At 38.6% G+C, this 26,095-nt stretch overlaps 2 protein-coding genes across 4 annotated transcripts in view; one reads left to right on the top strand and one right to left on the bottom strand.

Annotated features, from left to right (window-relative positions):
* LOC144014067 (uncharacterized) overlaps positions 1–26,095 on the bottom strand; it is a 491,860-nt gene that overhangs the window by 445,154 nt on the left and 20,611 nt on the right. The gene's annotated exons all lie outside the window — the stretch shown is intronic.
* The window catches only part of cacna2d3a (calcium channel, voltage-dependent, alpha 2/delta subunit 3a), a 123,666-nt gene continuing 103,485 nt past the window's right edge, over positions 5,915–26,095 (top strand). For all 3 annotated transcript variants that reach the window (XM_077513573.1, XM_077513572.1, XM_077513571.1), the window contains exons 1-2: positions 5,915–6,411; positions 6,591–6,672. In XM_077513573.1, coding sequence (XP_077369699.1) covers positions 6,239–6,411; positions 6,591–6,672 — 255 coding nt within the window. In that variant the 5' untranslated portion in view covers positions 5,915–6,238. The remainder of the gene's footprint in view (positions 6,412–6,590; positions 6,673–26,095) is intronic.

Here is a 26,095-nt window from a genome sequence, read left to right as displayed (position 1 = left end):
ATAGCATAACCAGTAGAGGTCAGAATAGTGTTTCCTGTCTCTGATTCTCATACAGTATTTTGAGACGGATTCTCATATTTTGAGATTCCGCGTACCATATGTGAATAAGTTGCAATTGGTCATGGGATATTTAACTCATAAATAACATTCAAATTCATTTTGAATAAGCAACCGTCTGATGACAGAATGGTGTGATGTTACATTACATCCTCTAGATGTCAGTATTTTATTGCCTACTAGTCTTCTGGCTATGCCAGGACTAAAGTGTGCACAATATTTTGACTTGATTTGTAACAGGATTGTTAAAAAGATTCAACAAGAAATGCAAGTCAACAAAAATAACAGGAAGACTACAAATGATTCATCAGTACTTCTTGCACCTGTGACAGATTCTTCATGACGACCTCAAAACATCAATTAGTGAGTCATGTGTTGTGTTTCATGTTAATCTCTCCCAGTGCAGAACTCCTGCATGGGGATGTTTGGGGCACCCAAAGCTGCCAAGTGTGGACTTTGTGGCCTGAGCAGAGACAGATAGGCTCGCCTGCTTTATATGTAAAGCTGCCAGTCAGAAAGTAGAGGCCTGCTGGGTTCTCCACACAACTCCTTTGTTGAAGCCAAGCTGGGATGGGGAGGCGCTAAATAAGCTGCTTTGCATTGTGGGCGTCAAGAGACCAGGGTTCGTCGGGTTCAACCTTCGCAGCAATCTCATCTTTTTCATTTTATTACACATCGATGTAAAGAAAAGAAAAAAAACATCTTCCTCTTGTCCAAGATAACATCACTCACACTGACTGCAGTAATTCCGCCAATCACTGTTGTGCCCCAGTGGCACTCTTTCATATTCTGTTGAGACTTGGTGAGTCAACTTTTAATTGGACCTTGCAGTCAAGACAATCACAGACTCAGGATTTCCGATCTCCTATCAGCATAGCCAGCATGGAGGTCCTAATTTTAGCCCTTAGGCATGTTATTATTGCAAATTTGGTGCTCATCAACAAGCCGGTGGGCCAACGGCGAATATAAATTCAGTAGATGGATCATCATCGCGTTCCACATATGCTGCTCCACACCCAGAATGCAATTTTTTTTTTTTGTAGAATAAAGTTCAGAATGAAACACTTCACAAATTCCTCTTCTGACCTAATCAGATGGAAGTGGAAGGCAGGAAAGAAAGTTAAGCAAAAATAATGAGGGGAAAGCAAAGGTTTATTACGGGAAGGTGTTGAATATGAAATAGAATTGGAAATCATTTGTGGAGAATAGGCAGTGCTTTTGAACACAAAAATAATACAGAGCGTTAATATAGTGTCTGCTTGTTATTGCTTCTCATAATGACAACACACCTCTCCTGTGAAGTAGTAGTTTCTTTTAGCCAATTGGAGCTCCTATTAGTTTTTCATTTTCATATAATTAGTTTGAAGATGGAGGATTTAGTTTTGCTTATGTTGTGTTGCCTTATGAAGTTGTCTTTTTTAAGATTAACACAATGTGATGTTGCACATCAAATCCACAGATCAGAGCATCAGCATTACATGCAAGTTTATGCAACAATCAAAACAAAAACAACACGAAAAAAACAAAACAAAACAAAAAAACTTGCAGTCAACTCACCATTCAAACAAACTTTCAAGTTTATCATAAAAAGTTTCACTCAAATACAACATGCATTCAGTTTTCTTATTAACAATGGGCAGCATATTCGCATATGATTTAAGCTTGATATGAAAAACAAACAAACAAACAAACAAACAAAAACAAACAAACACAAAACAAAACAAGGAGACGTAGAAAAGAATGACTAAATTTAACCTTGTGTATATGGAATTTACCCAAAAGCAATATAAGATTTAGCTACCACATGGGTAAGCACAATTTTTTTTTTTTTTTTTTTTCAAAACCAGATATTATTATCTCTGGGCTCAATCATTACACAATGACTGTTATCACAAAAAATAATTAGATGAAACAGAACGTTGGCTAAATAAATGGTTAATTGTTTCAGGTTCATTGTTGCAAAACAAACAATTCACATCAATATCTCCCAAATTTGAGATTGTGACATTATAAGGATAAATATCGTGCAAAATTTTGAAATGAGTTTCTATTCGCAACACACAATTAAAGGCTTTATTTTTTTGTGTGCTGGTGACTGTTGTATGGTGAGCATTTCTTATATCATATCCTGTATAGACAGGAAAGCAGGTAAACAGGAAGTATCACTCGTCCTAATTGGCACATCACCCCTTGGAGGCTCTCCTTGTAGGTCTTTTTTTTTGTTTTTTTTTAATGTAAATATTCGAGTAATGCAGCGGGCTGGTTAGCTTTGATTATACTACATTTTATGGAAGATGACCTCCGCAAAAATGTCTTCTTTCTACATTCCAGTAGCTGGCGGTGTTTTGAAGTTTTGCACTTAAATCCTAACAAAATAGCGACATCTGGTGGACACTGCAATCAGTGCATCCGTTCTGGCAAACAACTCAAGTTTATTTATACAGTATAGCAGAAATGCTCCGTACTGTTGAAATCTTTTTCCTGTCCGCAAAATTACAACACTGTTGTATGACTAATATTTTTGCATAGTAATAAAATACAGTATAAATGTGTTAATTGATTAGCCCCTTGGGAAGCAAGACATTACATTATATGTGGCATGAGGACAGCATTTTGACTAATGCTGAAAGAAGTGTCCCAGCCTCTACTACTATACACTTCTATTAAAGTTCAGGTAGGTGCAGGTATGATGAAGTCAAATGTGATACCATATTACTAATTGAAATGCCTTAAAATATTACATTTAAATCAATAATACTAGTTCATAATTTACTCATGGAGGCCCGTTGAAGGTGCCAACTGTATTCCACATTGTTATAGGAAGACTTGTATTTATTCTTGGGTGAAATTGACATCCTGTGGGATTTGACTATGTTTATTATCAAGCTAGTCAGCCTGCACGTGTCCACTGCTGTATCACATCTGTTTGCAAACCAACGTGGTGAAAAGTTCTACGTAGGCATATGTTACCTTTCACCTGATGTCTTACGTGGATACTGTATGTCCCTTTACATGTACGTTGCCAAAAACCCTCGTATCAGAAACTTTGATGAGCAGCAACAGATGCAGTTACATTCTTCTAAATAATTTAAGTATATATGTTCATTTTATACTCTTAGATTGTTTACTTTTCTTTAGAGATTTAAATGTTAATTTGATTTTTAGAGTGCATTTTTTGGCATTCCAATATGTGAGGAAATATGTTGTTAACGCAAATATATGTTGTCTGAGCAAGATTTTATGACTTGATTTAAAACTTGCTTGAACCATGACATGACATAAACATAGCTTTGTAATTTGGTGATGACTCCACTGGACTTCCCTGATTTTTTTTTTTTTTTCTTCACGGTAAATTTGAGCCTTGCTTGAGACTTCAAGGTAGCGATTTGAGACTCTCACCTCTGGCATCCTGTCATCACTGTACATATTGACAGCCATGATGGAGGATCATTTTCCCCCCCAAAAGATTCAATTAACCTTCGTTGTCAATAAACTACTCGCAGCCACGGACATCCTTGGTGTTTGGCCAAGATCAGAGTTCAAATGCTTCGTTCAAGGACATGATCCATCCGGGAGCAAAGCCCAATAAATGTTCCCCTGATGGATTTCATAAGCAAGTGACATCAAGGAAACTATTGACACCAGAATGACCAGTAATCTCTCTCCAATAACTTTGATAAATAAAACAACACGTCTAAAAATTATTTCGTTATATAAATTGATTTTCTAAAATGGTTTGACATGAATGAATGAATGAATGAATGAATGAATGAATGAATGAATGAATGAATGAATGAATGAAAAGTTGTGTATGCACGCCAATGTATCAGCATATCAAGTTCTATCAGGGTGCCGTTTCCCTGTGGATCTTTTGTTTCATCCAAGTTGACCTTGATGCTAATGTGCAGCTGGGAAAAACCGAAGAGCACAACAGAAGTCAAAGTGGGAGCAAACAAAGGAGGAATGTTATAGACATGCTGTTCTTACATAAATGCACTGGCCACTTCATTGGGATCCAATGAAAGAACTACCAACAAATGTCACCTGTCGTAAGATATTGAATTGAGTTTTTCAAGATACAAGCAAGCTTTTGGATGATTTTTTATTTTTTTTTTGACTTGAGAACAGAATGAGTGCTGTATGGTTGTAGTGAATGCAATGCAAACTTACATCACAATAAGCAACAGTTTGGGCAATTATTATTATTATTTAAAGAATTTTACTATCAAACTAAACACACGACAAAGAGAATTTCACTTGTATTTGAACAAGCTTTTCTTTATATAAATCAGTTTAGTTTAATGCCACAAAACTGTGCAAAACCGCATAGGTGGGCTGGCAAATCCCATCAGTGTCACAGTGTTAAAAATCTTAAGGCAACAGCTAATAAAGTATATTATAGAGTGCTAGTTTTCTTATAAAAAAACTTTATCTTTAGGGTCTTTTCCACCGCCAGAACTTTTGGGGAACATTTCAGTTTATCTTGGTAAAATTCAGTTTGAGCGTTTTCCCCCCTTTCCAACAATTTCCAGAGTAATTACATTCCCCAGGATGCAGCCAAGTACTATCTCAGGATTCGGGTCTTGCTGAGCCAGACTGGAACTTTGAGGGGGTGTGCTGCAATGACCAAGGCTGATTGGTTGGTCAAATTTGGGGGGTGTTTTTACATCGGCTGGGCTCATCAAACTCATTTGAATTAATTACCAAGAACTCTAAGACGCTGTGGAAACACAAATTATAAATTCCCTGCTGAACTTTTACAACCAAGAACTCCCTTTACCCAGAACTCCAAGATCCTGGGCTTGTTGGTGGAAAAGCAGCTAATATCAGTCTGGAACGGATTAAGGGTATTTATATTCATTTCAATAGGGAAGGATGATTTCAAATTCAAATTGTGTCATGGGGAAAATGTGAACCCTTAACGGACAAGAGGCATTTTGAGAGAAATGCAAGGAGACAATTTGAATACAGAACAATCCATTTCCCCCCCCCAAGTGCAGTCATATGTATAAACAGACAAACATCTTCCGCTTTTATGAAACTGGTGTCCTCCAAACATGACCTTATTTGTCTTCACACTCAAACAGTTACAGTAATATAATGTTATAATTAACGGAATAAAATACATTTTATAAGTGCAACAAAAATGTTTGTAACAGTATTTTGAGCCATGAGCATGGTCAAAAAAATGAATTAAATCCATATCTCAAGGTGTCCTGAGGTTACAACAATTCAAAAGGAGATTATGATGTCGTGAAGTTTATCATATTGTGCAATAGAGTGTAACATCAATCTGAGCTCCACCTACTACGTGGGCAAAAAATGTTAATCCATCACCCTGATAAGCCGTGCTCCCCGTGGGCACCAAAGTGCAGATATACAGTAAATTATTGGGTGCTGCCGATCCCTTCCCAGAGCATTGGTGGAATATTTGCAGCTCCAAGAGAAATGTGAGCTGTCACATGGGACGTGTCGCCTGAAGGCCTCTCATCATCTTTCACCTGACATATGCTCACACATTGCCAGTGCCACGTCGCTCCAAAGGGGCACTTGGATGCCACAGAAATGTCACGTCATCAAACATCTAGCAAGAAGCTGGACAAAGCCAAACACCCACTTCCCACAACCCCTTCCTTTTGTGTGCCCCCCCCATCAGCACTTTGCCAGTAATCTGCTTCAGTGAACTGGCCATATAGTGCGTGACTTGATGTGACGTGAAAGCTAAAGGACATCTATTAAAGCCCTGTAATAAAGCTAGTGTGTGTGCGCGTGTGGGTGTGTTTATGGGGTGGGGTGTGTGCTTGGGTCAGAAGTATGGCGTAATTCAACAGCAGCATCCTCTGTAGCCAATCCTCAGATGCCGAGAGACAGAGATCGAGGGAGAGGGAGCGACAAGGAGAGAGAGCGTTTTTTTCCGTTACCACCTGAACCTCCGCTCCTCTTCCTCTCCTGCGTTGCTGAGATCTGCCAGTAAGGCGAAGGTAGCGGTGGACTTTTCCAAGCGGAGAAGTCAAGCTCGACTTTCACATCCGAGTCGTGTGACAGAACTGGCGCCGCACTTTCGACAATTACGTCACGCAGCATTTGCGAGTCGTTACACACGCTGTCCACCATGCATCCATCAGCTAGGCAGCTTGGCTGATTTTTCGTTGTTTTTTTCTTCCTTTTTTCTTTTTCTTTCATGATTAATTCTCTGGAGTGGGATACTTACCCACAGTGGCTGCGTAAATCCAACAAGCACTGTGCGTCGGAGACGACCAAAATGCAGGCGCGGAGTGCATGCTTTTTATTACTTTGCTCAACTCTGAGTATAACTGAGGTTGGAGGCTCCCACCAAAGCATCCCTCCATCAGTGTGAGTAAATTCCTTCCAAGTAACATTTTTTTTTAACTGTGAGAAAGTTGACGATTTGTATCCATTCTCATTGTGACGCTTTTGTCATCGTTGATACTCATATTTGCTAAGTAATTCAAATGATTCAATTGTAAAAATGGTGCCTGCGTTAGTTTATAATCACATTTTTCAACCTGCAGAGTGAAGCTCTGGGCTTCAGCGTTTGGTGGGGAGATGAAGTCAATCTCTGCAAAGTACTCAGGCTCCCAGCTGCTGCAGAAGGTTAGTTGACTTCATCTGCACTTAATTGAATTCACACTCATCATTATTGTAGGTTTACCTGCACAATAACCTAATTTGGTTGCCTCATTTGTAGCTACATGAGTGGGCTTAATGAGAAGTATGCATCCCTCAGTACTGTTTCAAACTGCAATACACTGTTTCAAGTATGCCTGGGGCATGTACTTTTAGTCACTTAAGTGAATTCAATGTGGGACCAGAAAACGATTTCATAGCATATTCCGAAAATTAATTTCAAATTTTAAATGATTATGCTGTGTTCAGGTGCTCACTCTTAAAATTTTCTATATATGTACATGAACCCTATTGCAATAGTTTTACAGTAGTGTGCTGTAATTTGGAGAATTTTTGGTGTTATGTGAATTGTGAATACACTAAACTACACAGTAAGTGAGTGAATAGGTTGATAAAGTGTATTAGTTGCTGCAGGATGTGTCATATTTTGGAGTACGTTGTTCAGATGTTCCGGAGGTTAGTGCTTGTGCTTTCACTGATGCAGTCAGATTTAAGGTTTATCCACCCTCAGAAGAAAAATAAAAGTTGTACCTTGGCATGGTGGCTTGCTTCTAGGTTTCGTTAAATGTTCTTTATGTATCCGTGACGCTTGACTTTCACAGCCAGCTGACTTTTGCGCTCGCTCAACTCCTATATATGACACAAGAATGCATGTTATCATTTGCACCCTGCAACTTAAAACCAATACATCAACTCTATAGAACAAAGCTCTTACCATGTGTAGTCATTGAAAAGAAGAATTAAAACTGTTGAAAGCATACAGGTGGATAGAAGTATGTGTCAGTGTTAGTTCAACTCCACTGGGGCTTGTTGCTGTGATGCATGTGTGTGAACACGACCACACACTACATATTCACATGCACAATCACACGTGTGCACTGTATATGCCTCAGGCGTAGATTTCATCATCCGCTGATAAGCCTGAGTCAGGGTGTTATCTTTTTGACGGGATAAAAACTCTTCCCCCTATTCAGCTTTTGCCGCCTCCAAAGAGGTGATAACCCTCCTCACGGAGTGACGACCTCCTTAGAAAATGCAAATGAGGGCCACAGGGTTAACTGAGCGAAGAAGAGACTGAAGACCTTGTTGCTTGGAAATTTTATCTTGTTTCACCTTATTGCGTAGGCATTGAGTGATGCTCACCTTTTCCGCTGAATGGCGAGCCTTGTCTGATATGCGCATTGTGTTGAATTGCTTTGACACCACGTAATGCGTCAAATGATGAAGAGCAACAACAGATCCCCTGAAGACTTATAGACGTGTGGACAAAATTGTTGGTCCCCTTCTGTTAAAGGAACAGCCACAACAGTGACCCAAATAACTTGAAAGTGATGAGATGGGAATTTGGCAAAATGTTCTAATGACAGATGAGACAAAACTGGAGTTTATTTTGGCAGGTCACATCTGCTTTTTGTTTACAGGCTAAAAAAGAAAGTACAGTGCTATATTTTAAAACAACAAATAAAAGAACACTTCTTTGAAACATGGAGAAGGTTTGGTTATGATCTGGGGCTGCTTTGCTTCATGTATCACAAGAATATACGTTGTGTACAAGAGGTAGGAATCTCGAGTCACATGACTTGGACTTGAGTCGACTTAAGTCACTAATTTTGCTTGACTTGACAAGTCATTTTGTTTACATTTGAAAATAAATTTTTTTATGTTTTTGAAAGAAAAGTTAATATTTTTTGTGACCAATCACCAAGATGAATGCTTTTGGATTCAAAGATGATCATTTTGATGAAACTGAGAAAAAGTTGATAGTAACTAACCCTGTGTTGGCCAAGTTCGGTCGTCAACAGCCTCAACCTCAGCCTGTTTTTCATGTCTCCCTCCTTCAGCGCAGCTGAATCTAATGATCAGCTCATCAGCAAGTTTGCAGAAGCCTGATAACAATCCTGATCATGAATTGTGTGTGTTAGAGAAGAGGAACATGGAAAACAGGCTGGATTGAGGCTCTCGAGGACCCTACTTGTCCAATACTGAACTAACCTCACAAGCCAGATTCATAATTGTGATTCACGCGCACATTACCAATCTGGGACTTCACTCGGCAGATCCGTTCGGGAAAGGAGGGACTTGCTGTACAATACTTCGAGCTGATTGGACGATGCAGCATCTTGGCACGTTTGTTTTGACCAATCAAGGCAACAGATGAAAATCTTGTTTTCCGTCTCGTCTTTGAGGGGAAAGCATGAACATCATTACCAGATAAAAATACACGAAGCGCCTCTTGCTGTTCGAATTCAACAAGGAAACAGTGAGTCATTTTTCTGTTAGGTTTGTTTGTCCCCCCACCCCCTCGCCATCGGCACTTATTGCTTTCGGCCCCGCCCTAAACAACTCCTGATTGGTCCGACTTAAAAAAGGTCGGCTGCAAACGTATCAGCGGTACAAGATGTATTCTCCAGAGTTTGTGAACTTACAAATACAGCGGGAATTCATCTTGCTGGCATGGTAACATGCAAGGTTTGAAATTCAAAGAGGAGACATAGCGTCAGTTGAAGGTAAGCTCACTGTATGAATTAAGCTAGCTAGCTTAGCTTGACAGTTGAGCCCACCAATAGCTGGTCAAATATTACCTAAACTTGATGTCGGTTATCTGTTTAATAGAGAAGACAGCACTAGACATCATGATGATCGTCGTCATCATCATCTTGAAACAATAGCAAAAAAGGCAATTGGTATTGAAGCATTAAACATCTATACATAGACTACACTTTCCGAACTTTCCTTGTCATGAGTGTGTTCCCCATAATTGATGTGTCAGGGCCCCGCAAACTCGTCAACTCCCCAACCCCGCCCCCCGAAAGCTCGGTAGTGTTCATTCGGTAGTTTTACCGATTCAACATGTTATCATCATTGCGCTCTCTCTTGTGTGCGTGTGTGTGAGTGCATGCGTGTGCGTGTGTGTGGGGGTGTGCGCACACCTATGCGTGCGTGCATGTGAGTTTGCGCTCATTAATTCACCTGAAACCTGTTAAAAATCCCATACCCTTCACCATAACTGAATACTTCAGAGTCCCGCCAGAGTTGTGAAGTTGTCAGGAGACCAGAAGAAGGATCAAAGAAAAGAACGGTGAAACAGGAGTAGCAATGTTTATCAACTTGACTGAACATCATAATATGGCAAGTTACATTCTCTTTTCCAAAAGAGACCTGACAGAGATTAGAAAATGCATTCAGTCAACTTTCATATCACATAAGAGTCCTGTGCAAGCCAGTTGCAATTTGTAGTACATATTTTGATGCAGCTAAAACAGCACTGGATCCTGAAACCTCCATCTCGCCTTTCACCCTCTGTCCTTATTTGTCCTCCCTCTCCAGTTGCTGAATCTATCTCACAGCTCTCATTTCAAGGTTATATCAATAAGGGAATATATGTGTGTGTGTGTTTCTGTACACGAAAACCCTGATCAATAACGCTTTCTTTTTTTTTTTTACACTGCATACAGTGCGTCACAGTCAAACGGCAGCTTACAGACTTCTGAAACATTAAACATCACCCCCTGATTGTCACAATGAACTCTGTGTATTTTCTCCTCTTCACTGCTATTCTGCTGAATTCCTTAATTTCATGTATCATTGAACAAGTTGTCTCTAGTCTCGTGTGCGTGTGTGTGTGTGTGTTATATGGTGGCTGTACTTGTTTTCAGCTCACTGACATTACAGCTTCGTCGAATCACAATATGGGACATTTTTCCACTGTGCAATAATTTCAAGCCCCCTAGTGATGAAAGGTACATTTCAAATTACCACACTAGAAACTCCAAAGCTCTTTAATGGCCGAGGGATTTTGTTGGCTTAGCACATTAGATGTGGACAAAACTATTGGTACACGCCCTTGTACTGTCTAGGGTGGCTGTGGTTTTGGCCTATAGAGAATTTTTAATATGTATTGCTGGTGTCAAGCGGACTTTTTGTGCTTCCAAAGTAGTCACTTTTTTTTGTTTTTGTTCAAACATTAACATTGCATCTTCAAAGAGCACAAGCCATTTTTAATACAGTGGTACCTCTACTTACAAAATTAATTGGTTCTGGAAGAAAGTTCTTAAGTAGAAAATTTTGTAAGTAGAGACGCATTTTCTATGTAAATGGCCTAATCTGTTCCAAGCCTCCCAAAATTCAGACATAAATGTTTTATAAAGCATATAAATGCATCAAAACATGTAACAAATACATGCTACAATTAGATTATTGCACAATAAATGAGAGTTGTGCATAATGTAAAAAACAAAAAATAGAGTAAAGAATAAAAATGATGGCCATTTACCTTTTTAACTGCTGTGCTCATTGTTTTTTTTGCCCTCTTTGGTCCATGTTCTCTCTCGGAAGTGTTTTTTTTGCCTGGTGTTTTGTAAAGAACTGATCCAAGGATGTTTTTTTTTTTTTTTTTTTAAACAATCCTTCGAAAATGTCCAAGACAAACATCATCATAGTGAACGATCGCCCAACTGGTGAACACTTTTTCTGGGTGATTCTTTCCGAAACTTGATGGAAACCTCAGGTACGGCGAGGCACCTTTTTCCTAAAAAGGCCCGTCTCGTCGCAATTAAAAACTTACTCTGCAACGTAGACTTTATCAATCACCAATTATATGAATTTTTGCACAAATGTGTCGGCCGTTAGTGAATTCATTTACGTAGAACTATCTGAACACCTCACCTCTGAATGACGAGGACGCTACATAGATGCATCTATTATCTATTTTACCCACATAGATACATGTGGTATGCTAAGGTAATAGCCAATGGCAGAGCAGCTATAAGTATGTTGCGTTCAGGAAACTCTGGGAGCTGCTAGCAGCAGCCCATACTTTATTTTTACCTTTCGTATCCTGAAACTTCTTTCAAAACAACAGGCAATATTTTCCTGTTGAGGAGTTTCGTAACTTGAAAATTTCCTATGAAGGGACGTTCGTAAGTAGAGGTACCACTGTAATTAAAAATGGTCAAGAAAATTTAAACATCTTTCATTGAAAAATTTGAGCTTCCTGAAAGATTTAGTCTGACCATTCCTTTGGTCAGTTCACGCTTTTCCTTCACAGTGTCCTCAACGATTGTTCCTGTTGATTTTAATGGCCTTAATACGTACGTGAGAGTCTGCATATCGACATAAAGCATGCTCAACCCGTGATCATCACAGCGCTTTTCTCACACACTCAAGGGAGCATTCGGGAGTAAAAGACAAGGGGGCAATGCGAAGGTGTAATGATGTGTGACAAGCTGCTTTGCAGGAATCCATTTTCCTGAATGCTAAAGAAAGAGAATGTGTGCGTGTGTGTGTGTGTGTAGCCTACAGTTTGCCGCAAATGCACAGTTTCTATTAGCCTTCTTTTTTTTTTTTTGCCGTTCGGCTTCATGTTGTGATCGAATGACATATCTGCTGACAAAATTGCCAAAGAAAGTCGCTCCTTTCCAGAAGCAAAGTTGTACAGTCACGTAAGAAATTAAAAGCTTTCAAGGCTTATGTATGTCAGTAACATTGAGGAATCCATCCATCCATCCATCCATCCATCCATCCATCCATCCATCCATCCATCTTCTTAACTGCTTACTCCTCACAAGGGTCGTGGGGGGTGTTGGAGCCTATCTCAGCTGGCTTTGGGCAGTAGGCGGGGGACACCCTGAACTGGTTGCCACTTGCCAACCAATTACAACAAACAACCATCCACACGCACAAGCACACCTAGGGACAATTCGGAGCGCCCAATTAACCTGCCATGCATGTCTTTGGAATGTGGGAGGAGACCGGAGTACCCGGAGAAGACCCGCGGGCACGGGGAGAACATGCAAACTCCATCCAGGAAGGCCAGAGCCAGTCGTGCTAACCACTCATCCCCACTGTGCCGTGTACAGTCACATAAGAATGTTAAAAGCTTTCAAGGCTTATGTATGTCAGTAATATTGAGGAATTCAACTAGCATTAAACACAAGTCGTTTGTTACTTTAGAGCAGTGGTTCTCAACCTTTTTTGAGGGACGTACCCCCTGTGAAATATTTTTTTTTTTGGCAGCCAAATAACCCCGGAATAAATGGTGCAAAGCATTTCTGGTTGAAATGTCATCATTGTCTTTTTTTTTTTTTTTTTATATATATATATATTTAAACTTTGGAACTCTGTATTTATTTATAGTCTCTCTTGAACTATTTGGACATACAAAGATATAACTTTAAAAAAAAGAAATAAATAAAATAATCTAATTATAAATCAAGATTTCTGCAGATAAATCAACATAAAGTGTTCACCTTTGGTATCATAGTAAAGTTCTGTTCTCAAAAAATACATAGCTGAATTTTAAAAAAGTTTTCAAGTAATTGACTGGTGATTATAGGCAGCGTATGACAAGTTTGGTTGAACCATTCTGGTATGGGAGAGATGCCGTTTTTTTAGGACACTGAAATAGAATCGCTTACTGAATATAAAATTCATTTTATGAACTTATATTTTTCTGTAATATTTACATACACTGTACTTTTTAAATCTATTTTAAAATCTCACGTACCCCCTGGAGAACCTTCACGTACCCCCATTTGAGAACTACTGCTTTAGAACATCCCCTTTCACCTCTTGTTTGTTTGTTTATTTCCACAGTGCAATCAAATACAGACAAAAACTATTGATAAGCAAACATTTCACTGTGAAAAATGGACTCCCTCTGAAGCTCAAAGCTTATAAACTGGGGTCCAACCTCAAATTGAGCGTGTTATTGTGGCAAATTCCCAAGTACGCTAGATGCTTTCACACGCATGAAACTCAAGATGCGCACGTTTTTAAGACCAAGCGCCGGTGCGCTGTCTGCGAAAATTGAGCCCCGCATCTCTCAGTGGGAGATGATGCCGAGTGCTTTGGCCACAACATGTCCCAATAAATAATGAGCTGTGGTAAAAGTTCTGTCGAAGTTACGAAGATAATGATCATTTTGCCGAGTATGGAAATGCACAGCCTTCCAGTGAGAGGTGTTTTTAAGGTTGTTTATATATTCTTTTAATGATCCAACGCTTCAGATGTTCACATGTGAAAAATACTGACTAATTGCTCTGTTTGTGTGAAAACAGCCTGATATTATGCGGTGAGCAGCAAAATGTATGAAAGACCTCTGTGTTATGTAGTGCATTTTTACGCCTCCATGGATATGAAGTATTTGATTACATGTTTTTTTATTGTTACCTTTTGCTCTTTGCCTTCTTTGGCGTGAGATGACTTAGTGTGCGCGTGGGATGTGTGATGGTGCCAATCTGCTGCCGAGGACGGGTGACGTTTGAGGCGTTCCGCTGTTACTCGATGTGTCAGTACAGGGGCGACAGCCGCAGATTAGATTTAGTTTTGGGGAAATTGACTATCCGTCAGGTTCCGTTCAGCGTGACTGATGATGAGGTGAGGTGAGGGTGTGTGTACTGATGGCTGGCCTCCACGGTCACATCCGCCAAAAAAATGATGCTTGAATGGTGCTTATTTGTGTGGGTCTGTGTATAAATGAGACACAAAGAACAAGGAGCACTGTCATGTGTAGAGTTAATTAGAAAGTCAGCAGGAAGGAGTGCAGCCTGTGCCATGATGCTTTCATGTTGGAGCAAGCCAGCTTTGCAACGCAGCCACCTACTCATAATGTAATTAGTGCTTTGTTGGTGAGAAAAGCCATCATGAATCAAACACTCTGCTGCAAGAGAGCTCAAGTGCAAGGGAGCAAGGCCTTTTGGCCACCAGATTAAAGTATTTAGATCACATGCGCTGACGCAGTGTTTGTGGGCTTAGAAAAATCAAATGTCTTTTGATGCCTTGTTCTGCTGTGTGCCTCTTTTCATTTATTACCAGCCTCTCTCACAGGGCTGATGTGAAGTGTTTGAATGTTGCGGCTAATTTGTGTTTGCGAGGAGGTGTTTTTTTTTTTTTTTTTTCCCCTCTCTTCTCATTCACATTTGAGAATTTTTACAAAACATGCAGTCTAATCCGATGTGAACACGAGTATTGAATATGCTCTGTCGCTCAGGAATCGGCAACTCAGGTGTGGCTCTGCCTCAGTTGGCCAGCAGATAAAAAGCATGTCACCGTGTAGCAGCGCAGGTCACCAGGCATCTTCATACAATCGTGCACATGCTCATGCATGCTAGTGTTAATTTCGTCAACAAAAACGTCACAAAAATAAATTCGTCATCACACATTTTTCACAGGACTAAAACTAGACTAGACTAAAACCCTCACTAATAAACAATAACTGGGACTAAATCAGTATGCATTTTCATCGACTAATGAGAGATGAGACGAAAATGTCATTCACTTAATAAAAATCTATGGACGTTTTAGTTCATGAACAAAAACAGGACCTGCTAATCGGTCACGTCTGTGACACTGTCCTGTAACACAGCACAAAAACGTGGGAAAGATGGAAAGTGAACTGCTGGTGAAAGGTTAAAAAAAAAGAAAAAAAAAGAAGTAAATTATAGTTACAATTTAACATTAATCCAATGGCTGTAACGTTCCAACAATAATGTTAATGCAACCGCTAACTAATGCTGGCTAACTTATTAGCTCATTGCATGGAGCAATAGTAGCCACTGTAATTGTGTGTGAAGTTGTTTTTTATCAAAAAGATTAGAACATTTTATGTGAAATATTTCCGAAAAGGTTCAATATAATCTGCTGACAAAAAAATATTTACAGGGGTCAAAATGATTGTCCTGCCTAAAACGAGACTAAAACATTGACAGTTTTTGTTGACTAAAACTAGATTAATAAAATGACATTTTCTTGGAATAAAATAAAGACTAAAATGCTAGTTTTATAAATGGACTAAATAAAAATGGGATGACTGATAGAAACTAACAAGTGTGACTGAAATTGGACTAAAACTGAGACTAAATTTAAAAATGGCAGATAAAATTAACACTAATGCACACACACACAAGCACTTTTGATCTATCACATGAAGTTTCCGTGATTATGACAGATAGCTCACTCCTACTGCTCCAGAACCACAGTAAACATTAGCCAGTGTTGTAAATGGGAGCGACTGGAAGTCCTAAATTTGTGCAGCTTTGTGTGAAGGACTGTCAATGACTTTCTGTTTCCCAGATCCATCATACTCAAGTTTTTTTAGGGAGTGTCCTGCAGGTAAAGATTGACCCTAGACATTCTCGTAAACATATTCAGGAATTGGGATGTTCAGACAAATGACATCTTTGCCAAGCTTAAGCAAAGAGTACGATGACTTTTAAAGGGTCATTGAAAGGTGTTTCAGAAAAGTTGCATTCAGCAGAGGAGAATAATGCAGCTACTGTATGCACTAACTAATTAAACTAACTAACTAACTAAAGCAGAAGAGGGAATCTCAAGCGGCTAAGATGTCTCAACTGGTCCATTCAGTTAAAGTATCAGGGCTTTACGTAAAAGGCAGCGCAGTGTGAGTGTGTGACATATCTTTTGCATGGAGGCAGACATTGGTCGTTTGGCAGACAAGTATAGCATGAGATGCCCACTCTTCACATTTTTATGAATGAAATATGTCGGACATTCACCATACATGTCCGCGTGGTTCAGAATTGGTCTGCCTGTGGCCTGATCAAATTCATCAAAATTGTGTTAGACCAGCTGCGCCAGTTTTTAGATGTGGTCCGAGCAGGTGTAAATTTAGACCGTCTTTCTGCCACCAAGCTCTTGTTCCGCTGGGTCCCTCTCCAAGGATACACCAAATGTTAAAAATCTTAAAATACAGTATTTTCACGATTATACGGTGCACCGCATTATAAGGCGCACCTTCAATGAATGACATATTTTAAAACTTTCTCCATATATAAGGTGCTACAGTAGAGGCTGGGGTTACATTATGCATCCATTAGATGGTGCTGCGCTAAAGGGAATGTCAACAAAACAGTCAGATAGGTCAGTCAAACTTTATTAATATTTATTAAACCAGCTTTCTGACAACTCCATTCATTCCCAAAATGAACAAACAGCTGTTTTATTATTTTCTCTGAGGCAAAGTAGTATTAGTATTAGCTAGTGATCCAAGATGGCGCGATCTTCTGCGCATGGGCGTCACCGATCGTGCAGGGTCACCGATAGCGTCTTGACAGCGATACTGTTGCTCAATATTGATCCATATATAAGGCGCACTGGATTATAAGGTGCATGGTCAGCTTTTGAAAAAAAATTGAAGGCTTTTTAGGTGCGCCTTATAGTCATGAAAATACGGTAATTACATGCATTCAGAACATAATAGGACTATCTGAAAGTCTCAAGAGAAAATGTAAAACTTTGCTCTGTCTCTGACCTTGATTGTGAGTGTTCAGCATCGCCAAATGATTTGACCACCTTTCAAAAGCTCTCCACTTTCCCTGCCTTCACTTTGTTTTAATAATGAATAGTATGCAGCTATGGCACTAAAGAATACATGGAAGGGGATCTCGGGACAAGACTGCACAGGTGCAGAGGCCTCAGTATACGCTAGTTGCGCTGACCCAGCACAATAATCATGCGCTGGCGTCACTCTCACGGGGAGGTCACGATATGCGTGCCAAGTCAATTGCTACGTCATCAACCACATCAACACAAACGCACTTATTTGGACTCTACTTCTGCACTGCGCCTCTTTCTCACATCACTCCTCAGCGGAGCTTCCGGATGAGTGACGCGACTGCCCCTCCTGCCGCCGACCTTCACCTGCACTTGCTCGCCTCTCACATCGACAAAAAGAAAAACATTTTGAACTTGCGGCGCAGGCAGCAGCAATGGGAGTGCACGTCATCAGAGCATGTGGGCTCTGTTTTGTAACAAAAACCTCTGAAGTTTATTTCAACATCCGCATCCTGCATTGCTTTTCTTGATTTGAGGTCTAATCTGGAGAGCTGCAGGTCCAGTGGATGTAAAAAGTGGACACGCCCCGTTCAAATTTGTGATATAAAACAATCTAAACCTTTTCCAACATAAATGTCATGTGCAACCTGTGCAACTCAATTGGAAAAAGAAAAAAACGAGAGGGGGAAGTAAAAATAAACTGTGATATTATGGTTGCAAAAGTGTGCACACCCTCTCACAACTGCAATGTGGCTGTGTTCAGAATTGACCAGTCACGTTCAAACTCTTTAAATTGGTGTCAGCATGCACCTGCCACAATTTAAAGTGGCTCTAATTACGATCAAATATATTTCAGATGTTCGAATAGGCCTTTCCTGGCATTTGCCTCCTATCCTATATGTATATGTATATATTAGTGTTGTTCCAATACCGTTTTTTGGCCCCCGATACCGATACCCAGCTTTGCAGTATCAGCCGATACCGATACCATACCGATACCTATGTTTTTTTTTCCGTCAACATGAAAAAGCTGTCCTGCCATTGGTTCAGAGTAGGGGTGTTAAAAAAAATCGATTCGGCAATATATCGCGATACTACATCGCGCAATTCTCGAATCGATTCAATAAGCGGCTGAATCGATTTTTAAACTTCTATTTTTAATGGAAAAATATTTAACAAAACGTCTTACTTCGCGTTAGGGTTCACACCTTAAGCATGGAAGAATGTTATATGAACGGAACATTAAGCCTTAATATTTTATTTTAATGCTGTTCAAACATGAAACAGATTACAACCTGTATAAGACTGACGTTTCAGATAAATAAATAATACATTTTCATACAAGTCTTACACTCTACAAGTTTACTGATTAGTATTTTCTAAATTTGAATGAAAAAAATCGCAACAAGCGACTTAAATTCGTATCGGGATTAATCGGCATCGAATCGAATCGTGACCTGTGAATCCTGATACGAACCGAATCGTCAGGTACTAGGAAATTCACACCCCTAGTTCAGAGCATTCAAGGACCAATAGGATATCTTAGATCGGCATGCTTTGAACATGTCACATATCAGTGAATGTCGTGCACGAGCAAGACATAAGATGCAAAGATCCAAAATCCTATATTAGAGTTGGAATGCATGGTATCGGCATGTTACTTGTGAGCACTCACCGATACCGATATCACTTTTAATGCAGTATCAGCGCCTCTGCCCATACCAGTGTCGGTATCGGAACAACTTTAGTATATATCTTTTTATTTGTTTCATGATCTCTTTAACGGGTCCACATCAATAGGAACGCAAAACCCTTATTCTTAAATTTACTGACAAAGGCATAATCCAAGTTTGGTATTGTTTAGCAACATCATCTGCGGTTGGTTTCACTGTAAGACAAATAGGTGTACTCTATACTTCATTACTCCAGTGGGAGATTTGAAGATGCTTGCCTGTAAGACTGACACAATGTAAAATGGCAGTGAAAGGCCGCAGACATTTCTTCTCCCAAAGAGAGTAATAAACTGTGAGACTGTAATATTGACTGGAAGAACATCTTATGAAAGAATTATTGAACTTTTAATGACAGCAAGATGAAGCGCTGACTGCTGATTGCTCCATTTGAGAGAAGAGGGTAAAGACTTGGACCAAACAACAGAAAGCAGGCACTCTTACGGCAACATTATTTTCCTTCTGATAACATTGCTTTTATGAGTATATTATGATCATCGACTGTTTTGGTCGGTTTTGTACCCTTACTTCATATAATATAGAGTAAGAACCAAAAACAGAATTATTTTCTCACAAGAATGCTGTAAAAGTGTTTTTTTTTTTTTTTTTAATTACTCGATTCATTCATTGCAAGAAAACAGATGCTGAATTGCTGATTATGACACGTACAGTATGTTGAAGAATCATGGATGAAAGGGGACAACATGTAGAATCAATTCTACATTCTCTGGAATAAATATGACTCACCTAATTATTAATCCTGTGGAATATTTATACAGTAATATTTACAAAGTGAAATCTGTGTTTGTAATGAACTTTCTCATGTTGTTTGCACGATATTAGTGAAACTATAGATATTTTTGGATTCAATTACTGATCAATTACTACTGTAATTTCTTGAGGCTGCGCTATAAAAAAAAAAAAAAAGATGGCCGAATGATCAATTGTTATAGCTACGATGTATCTACTAAAGAATGTGTCATTTCTCTCAAAATCAGTGGCTTACTCTTATGCATTTAAGTCTTTTATTGTGGACATATCTACTCTGTATACAGGATTTTGTTTCTTGCGTTTCTTTTCTCGCATACATAAAGTTGCCAAAGCCATCAGGAGTATACATGCGTGTAGATGAGGGGCCATTCTGATGGTACTGCATGTGAGGACATGGCAGCCATTAGAGAGAGCGGGAATTTGGCTTCCACTCTTACGGCCAATGGTGCATACCTAACAGACGCCGTGCACACTGGGAAACGTTCCGAGCTCCTTCGAGCAGCAATGCCACAAGGCCTTCCACGCCGGCGTACGCGCATGTTAGTGTACAGCTGTTATTCTACGCTTGCACTCAATAAGCCTCGGGCGACATTTAAATCGGCAGGAACACACTTACACACACGGGCACACACGCACAGGAGTTCTGGGTGGCTTTGCAGCTTAATGGATGTTGGTGCATATTTTTCAAATTAAAAGAAAGAGCAATATGGTTTTGGTCCAGTGGAAGAACAGCTCGTATTGTAGTTTCTGTTCAGATCTGCTGCTGCTTAATGTTGCTATTGACATCTAATTGTCACTTTTTAATTGGACCTTAATGTGTAAGGTTAACAGATTAAATGTTTACATGATTGTCGTGTATATTCTGGGGGTCATCACTCACCAACCTTCTTGAAACTGTGAGCTACTTCCTGGATACGGAATTCATGTGAAGTGACACACTTTTGAAATAGAAATACAATATGCTCAAAATTACTGTTTATAATAATATGAATACCGTATTTTCCGCACTATAAGGCGCACCTAAAAGCCTTCATTTTTTTCAAAAGCTGACCATGTGCCTTATAATCCAGTGCGCCTTATATATGGATCAATATTGAGCCGCAACAGGTCTCGCTGTCAAGACGCTATCGGTGACCCTGCACGATCGGTGACGCGCAGGCGCAGAAGATCGCGCCATCTTGGATTGCTAGCTAATACTAATACTTTACTTCAGAGAAAATAATAAAACAGCCGTTTATTCATTTTGGAAGTGAATGGATTTGTCAGAAAGCTGGTTTGTAATCTATTAATAAAGTTTGACTGATCTATCTGACTGTTTTGTTGACATTCCCTTTAGCGCAGCACCATCTAATGGATGCATAACGTAACCCCAGCCTCTACTATAGTGCCATATATATGGAAAAAGTTTTAAAATATGTCATTCATTGAATATGCGCCTTATAATGCGGAAAATACGGTAATTAATGATATTCATCAATATCACAATCATGATTGAATATGGAATATGAAGCAACTTATTTCTTTAACTTTCCTGCAAGTGAATGATCACTTCTCAAACTGAGGAAATCACAATGTCCCGTCACAGGTGAATTATTTTTAGAACAGAGCCGTGCGCCATGTAGTCTTTGGCGGCTACCATGTTGGTGACCTTTCGTGGTCCTTTGGGGGAAAATATCAAGTAATTTCACACAAGCCATAATGGCGCTTTAACCGTCTTCTGCTGAAAGGCGAATCAAAAATGAAGTTAAAACAGAACAAATCAATCAAATGTTATTCTCAGGGCACTTTTTATGTAGAGTAGCTCTAAAACCATTTGAGACACAACAATTGAATCAACATATTGAGCTGGTTAAAGCAAGCATATGAACCAGTAAATTCCCATTTGGTTTTAATAACACACTTCATTTGAATTTCTCCTCTTGTTATTCTTTAAGACAGCACTTTTCAATATTTTCTATGCCCCACAACAGCTTTTTTTCCCCTCATACACCCTACAAAAACCGAACTCATTTGAAGTGGAGGATTGCAAGTTTATATAAATAGATTATTACAGGTCTACATCTTATTTATCAACAAGAGATATTTATTTATATTCAATTATGATTAGTGCTGTCAAATGATCTTAGAATTTTGATAACAATTAATTAAAAAGTCTTTTTATCAACATTTTTTTTTGCTCGCCAAATTTGAAGAGCACCTGTTATGTGTTAATTCTTTCGACATTTAATGTTATGAGGATATCTTCAACATTTTTTGATCCACTGCACGCTCTCATACACCTCTTTTTCAAGTCAGTTTAAGTACTTGCATAATTCAAAATGAAAAAAAAACCCACCCCAATATTTTTGTCATGAACAAAAATTCGGAATGCCATACACAAACAATTGCTGAATGCTTTACTTTAATGCATGCATTTATTAATGCATGCAGTTTTTAGAACTGTCAAACAATTAATTCTTTAAATCGGATTAATCACATCCAAGAATTTTGATTAATCACGATTAATCACTTAATTAAATAGGCTTTTTGACCGCCAATACCTGTTATATGTTAATTGTTTCGACATTTAATGTTATGAAGACATCTTCAACATTTTTTCATCCACTGTATTCTCATCGTCTTCTGTTTCTATTAAGTTAATTACTTGCATAATTTAAAATGAGGAAAAAAAAGACCCCATATTCTGAATGTCAAACTTCATTTATTGAATGCTTTACTTTTATGCATGCAGTTATGTTTATTACTCAAACACAACCTGTGCTAACGTAACCGTCCGCTGTCAAGTTAAAGGACCATCTGCAGTCAAAATTAAACATGTGATTAATCTGAGTTAATACATGATTATTGCCATATTTTTTTGATGAATCAAAGAATGAACGCTTCAACGTTGGCAGCACTAATTATAATACAGTACATCATGGGATGAAAATAAAGGGATCACCTGAGTGTGTGCAAAAAAACAAAAAAAGATAACCTTCTCTGTGTATCACTGAATAATCTATCAAAGCATTATGCACGTGTTTTCAAATTACCTCATGCATTTGTGCATTGTCACAAATCAATGCAACTCAATTCTTTTTTTTTTTGCAACTCACTCCTACTGATAGATTCTAAAATGGTGGAACAGCCATGCAAAAAAAAAAAAAAGGCTGATGATGATCATTGAGCTTTATCTGGGTGTTGAGCATTTCCCGTATGTGTGTAAGTAACATGTACGAGGGATTTCTGCAACCCTCCGTCTCTGTGCCAGCAGATACAAACTTGGGCCAACGTGCTTTTGAGGCAGCCAGGACAAGCGTGAAATTAATTGTTCCACTTCGTCTCCGGTCAGCGCTCCTCTTTTGAGGGAACAATTTGTCGCCTGCCACACGAGGGAGGCTCTGAAAGGAGGAGGGCAGAGCGATGATTTGCTATTTTGAAGAGTTCCTGTGATCCGGGAGTGGTTTCCCATCTGGGTTAAGGCTCGCAGTCCTGCCGCCCACTTTTGTCGGGATGCAACATGATGTTGTCGATGTTTTGTTGTCATCTGCACATGGTTGCTCTCTTAGCAACACATCAGTTGTTCACAAAAAAATGTCAGAAAACAAATTAACCTGAACAAGGTGACACCTTTGGGTCTCTATTATCGCATCATGTTCTCCATGTTCGCATATTACACTAAATGATGAAATTATAATTAAAAATGTGGCTTTGGGGGCAAAATGTTGCTCTGTACAAATCAATGACACTTCAAGATGTTTGTTCTGAACATGGATCAAGAAAAGTGTGTCTTAATTAATCTACAGTATACGCACTAGTGCCGTTTCCCAAACTTTATTGAGCCGGCTGAACAATTAATCAAATTCAAATCAACATTTGCAATGTAATAGAATGCAATTTTCAAAAACGCAAAGGCTTATATATCCAGAAAAAGATCTCTTGTGCATAAAACGGACGACTTAGAATTACAACTCACTGTAAATCGCAAAGGTCGTGAGTGAGATGTTTTGATTATCACAGAAACAGTTTAACCCGAAGACATGCGTTGCTAGTCTGCAGCTTGGCGGCTCTTGTGTGGTTTATACTCAAACTGTTATAATTCCTAAAGCGCTTACCTGATTTGGATGTAAATCCCCTCAAATTAAAGCGAAAGTCTGCCATTAAAGCACATCTTGTTTGTTTCGTTTCCATTTTTGTGGTGTTTTGAGTCAAAAGGATGAGAAATGTGTGTACTCATGTCCCATGAATGAGTTGACGAAGAAATTACTTTATGCAATAGCTCATCTGGTAGATATTATAAACGTAATAATCACTCTTCTGTCCCTCGTAGATATGAATTATAACGCGTCATAGTCTATATGCATCAGATCAGACTAATTTAATAACTTGAGTCTTCATTTATGAAAGTAACGATTAGTGGATCACTGTTTTCCAGCCTGTGGAGCCAAGTCATGTGTTTTACATAAGAAAAACTTCACGGTAAACCAACAAACAAAAATAACAGAAAAAGTATGCACACTTAAATTATGATCGTGTCTCATTTTAGTCACAAACATATTTAGTGTGAACTCTGGGCTTTTATATTTGAACACAAATCTGCTGTATTGGCCAGGAGTCATGACAAGCTTTGGTTGGTTGGTTTATTGGTTTTGAACATATAAACATAAACACATTACAAGTGTAAAAAAACAAAAAACAAGTTGAAATATAAATTGAAGTAGAAATTTAAAGGAATTTTTTTTTTTTTTAAATGTCAACAAATTTAATAATTTACAATTTTAATTTATGTTCAAGGAGTAGGAAGAAGTACATGTATTATCTAGTCCTAGTTAGGGATGTAACGATACCCAAACGTTACGATACAATATTATCACAATATGATAATTATCACGATATTGTGGGGAGGTTGGCGATATTTAAAAAAAAGTGACAATATTGTGCCTTTGTACATAACATCAATGTTAGGTTATTATTATTATTATTATTATTATTATTATTATTATTATTATTGTTTTATTATTATTTTATTATTATTATGTTATGTTGTTAATGCACGCACACATTGAGTTCCTCCACATATTTACTTGCTTCACAGGTATATTACGTCCCCTTCATCTGACAATTAGTGCAGATTTTAAACATAGAAGGGCCAAAACATCCGTAATGAAAATTAAATTGCTCTAAAAAACTACCAACGAGAGGATGCTAGAGCTGCACAAATAGAAATCGACCTGACTTTTTGAACAGATGTGTTTCATTTAAATATTGTGAACATGATGACAACGATATTGTGGCAGTTTTAATATCACAATATCGCACTTATCGTTACATCCCTAGTCCTACTCCCTATTTTTTGTTGTATGAATTGAAACAGGTGGATACACAGGTTGGTTGTACCGTTGGACATCCAGTTCAAGAGAATTACTTTGTTATGCCTACCACAATAACAACAATAATTTATTTTTTCCTTTCAGTTGTGTAATAAAACAATAATTTGCATTAATCTCTAAAAATGCCAGTAATCCACTACAAAGCATTTTTGGAAAAATAAATAAAGAAATAAATAAAGAAATCTGTCTTAGAATGGGAACAGGTTCTGACAAAAAGTCTGATGACCTGAGGTCCACTAACGATCTTAATGCAGCACTGAGGAAGGTGGCAGGTTTAAATATATGGAAAACGTCAATTCATGGAGTAACTTTGATTTCACAGATTAGTTTCATGTCAATAGCACAAGGACATTTTTTGAGCGTGCACACTCCACTTTCCTCCACTTGTTGCTCGATTGTGAGCAGAAGAAGAGCTAAAGAAACCATACTGCTGAGTAAAGCACAGAAAGAAAAAAAAGTGTTTGAATGAGGTATAAGATCACGAGAGGCACGTGTAACTGGTCATTTCCTGCCAATTAATTTCCATGAAGAGTTTCATATAACTGGCCACTTGTTAATAATGGAGCACAGAGGAAATAAATGTAATGATAATCAAGTGGTTAGAACGACATGCCTCTTGCTCACATTTTTGATCGGGATTTGAAAAGGAACCAAACAGCTGTGAGATTGTGTGAAAATGGTCTTGGGTGACGTGAGTGTCAGTGGTGCGTTAAATGAGCTGGGATTTGCGAGATTGAGATTCAGTCGTTGTGTGAAATGAAGTTTTTGCCCCTCCATTAATCACTTGATCATCAAATCCCAAGAGGCTAATGCACATTGTCACAGATGCACATGATGGAATTTGCTTGTCTATGCACACGCCACATTGAATGGGACAAATGGGGGGGAACAGCTCTCGAGCAGTGTTCTTCCTCTCATGTAAAATAAAGCCTGTGAGGTTGAACACAATCCTGAGTTCTGATTGTTGCTTAATTGTCATCCAAGTTCTAAAGTCTGTAAAAAAAAATCTGAAAACAATATAAATCTCTTTTAGAGATTAAACTTTTCATGTCATGATTGTTGTGTCTAAATGAGCAATAATGTCACAATATCATTTGCATTTGCTGAAGATGTGAAAAAAAAATCCCCTTGAAATTATTCTTGAAATCATCACAATCTGTTTTATTTTGGGAAAAAAAAAAAAAAAAGTGATATAACTATCCTGAACTCATTTGCTCCCAATAACGT

The sequence above is a fragment of the Festucalex cinctus genome, chromosome 2 (assembly GCF_051991245.1).
Source record: "Festucalex cinctus isolate MCC-2025b chromosome 2, RoL_Fcin_1.0, whole genome shotgun sequence".
In the NCBI taxonomy this organism is placed as follows: Eukaryota; Metazoa; Chordata; class Actinopteri; order Syngnathiformes; family Syngnathidae; genus Festucalex; species Festucalex cinctus.
This window is presented reverse-complemented; position numbering and strand designations above follow the sequence as displayed.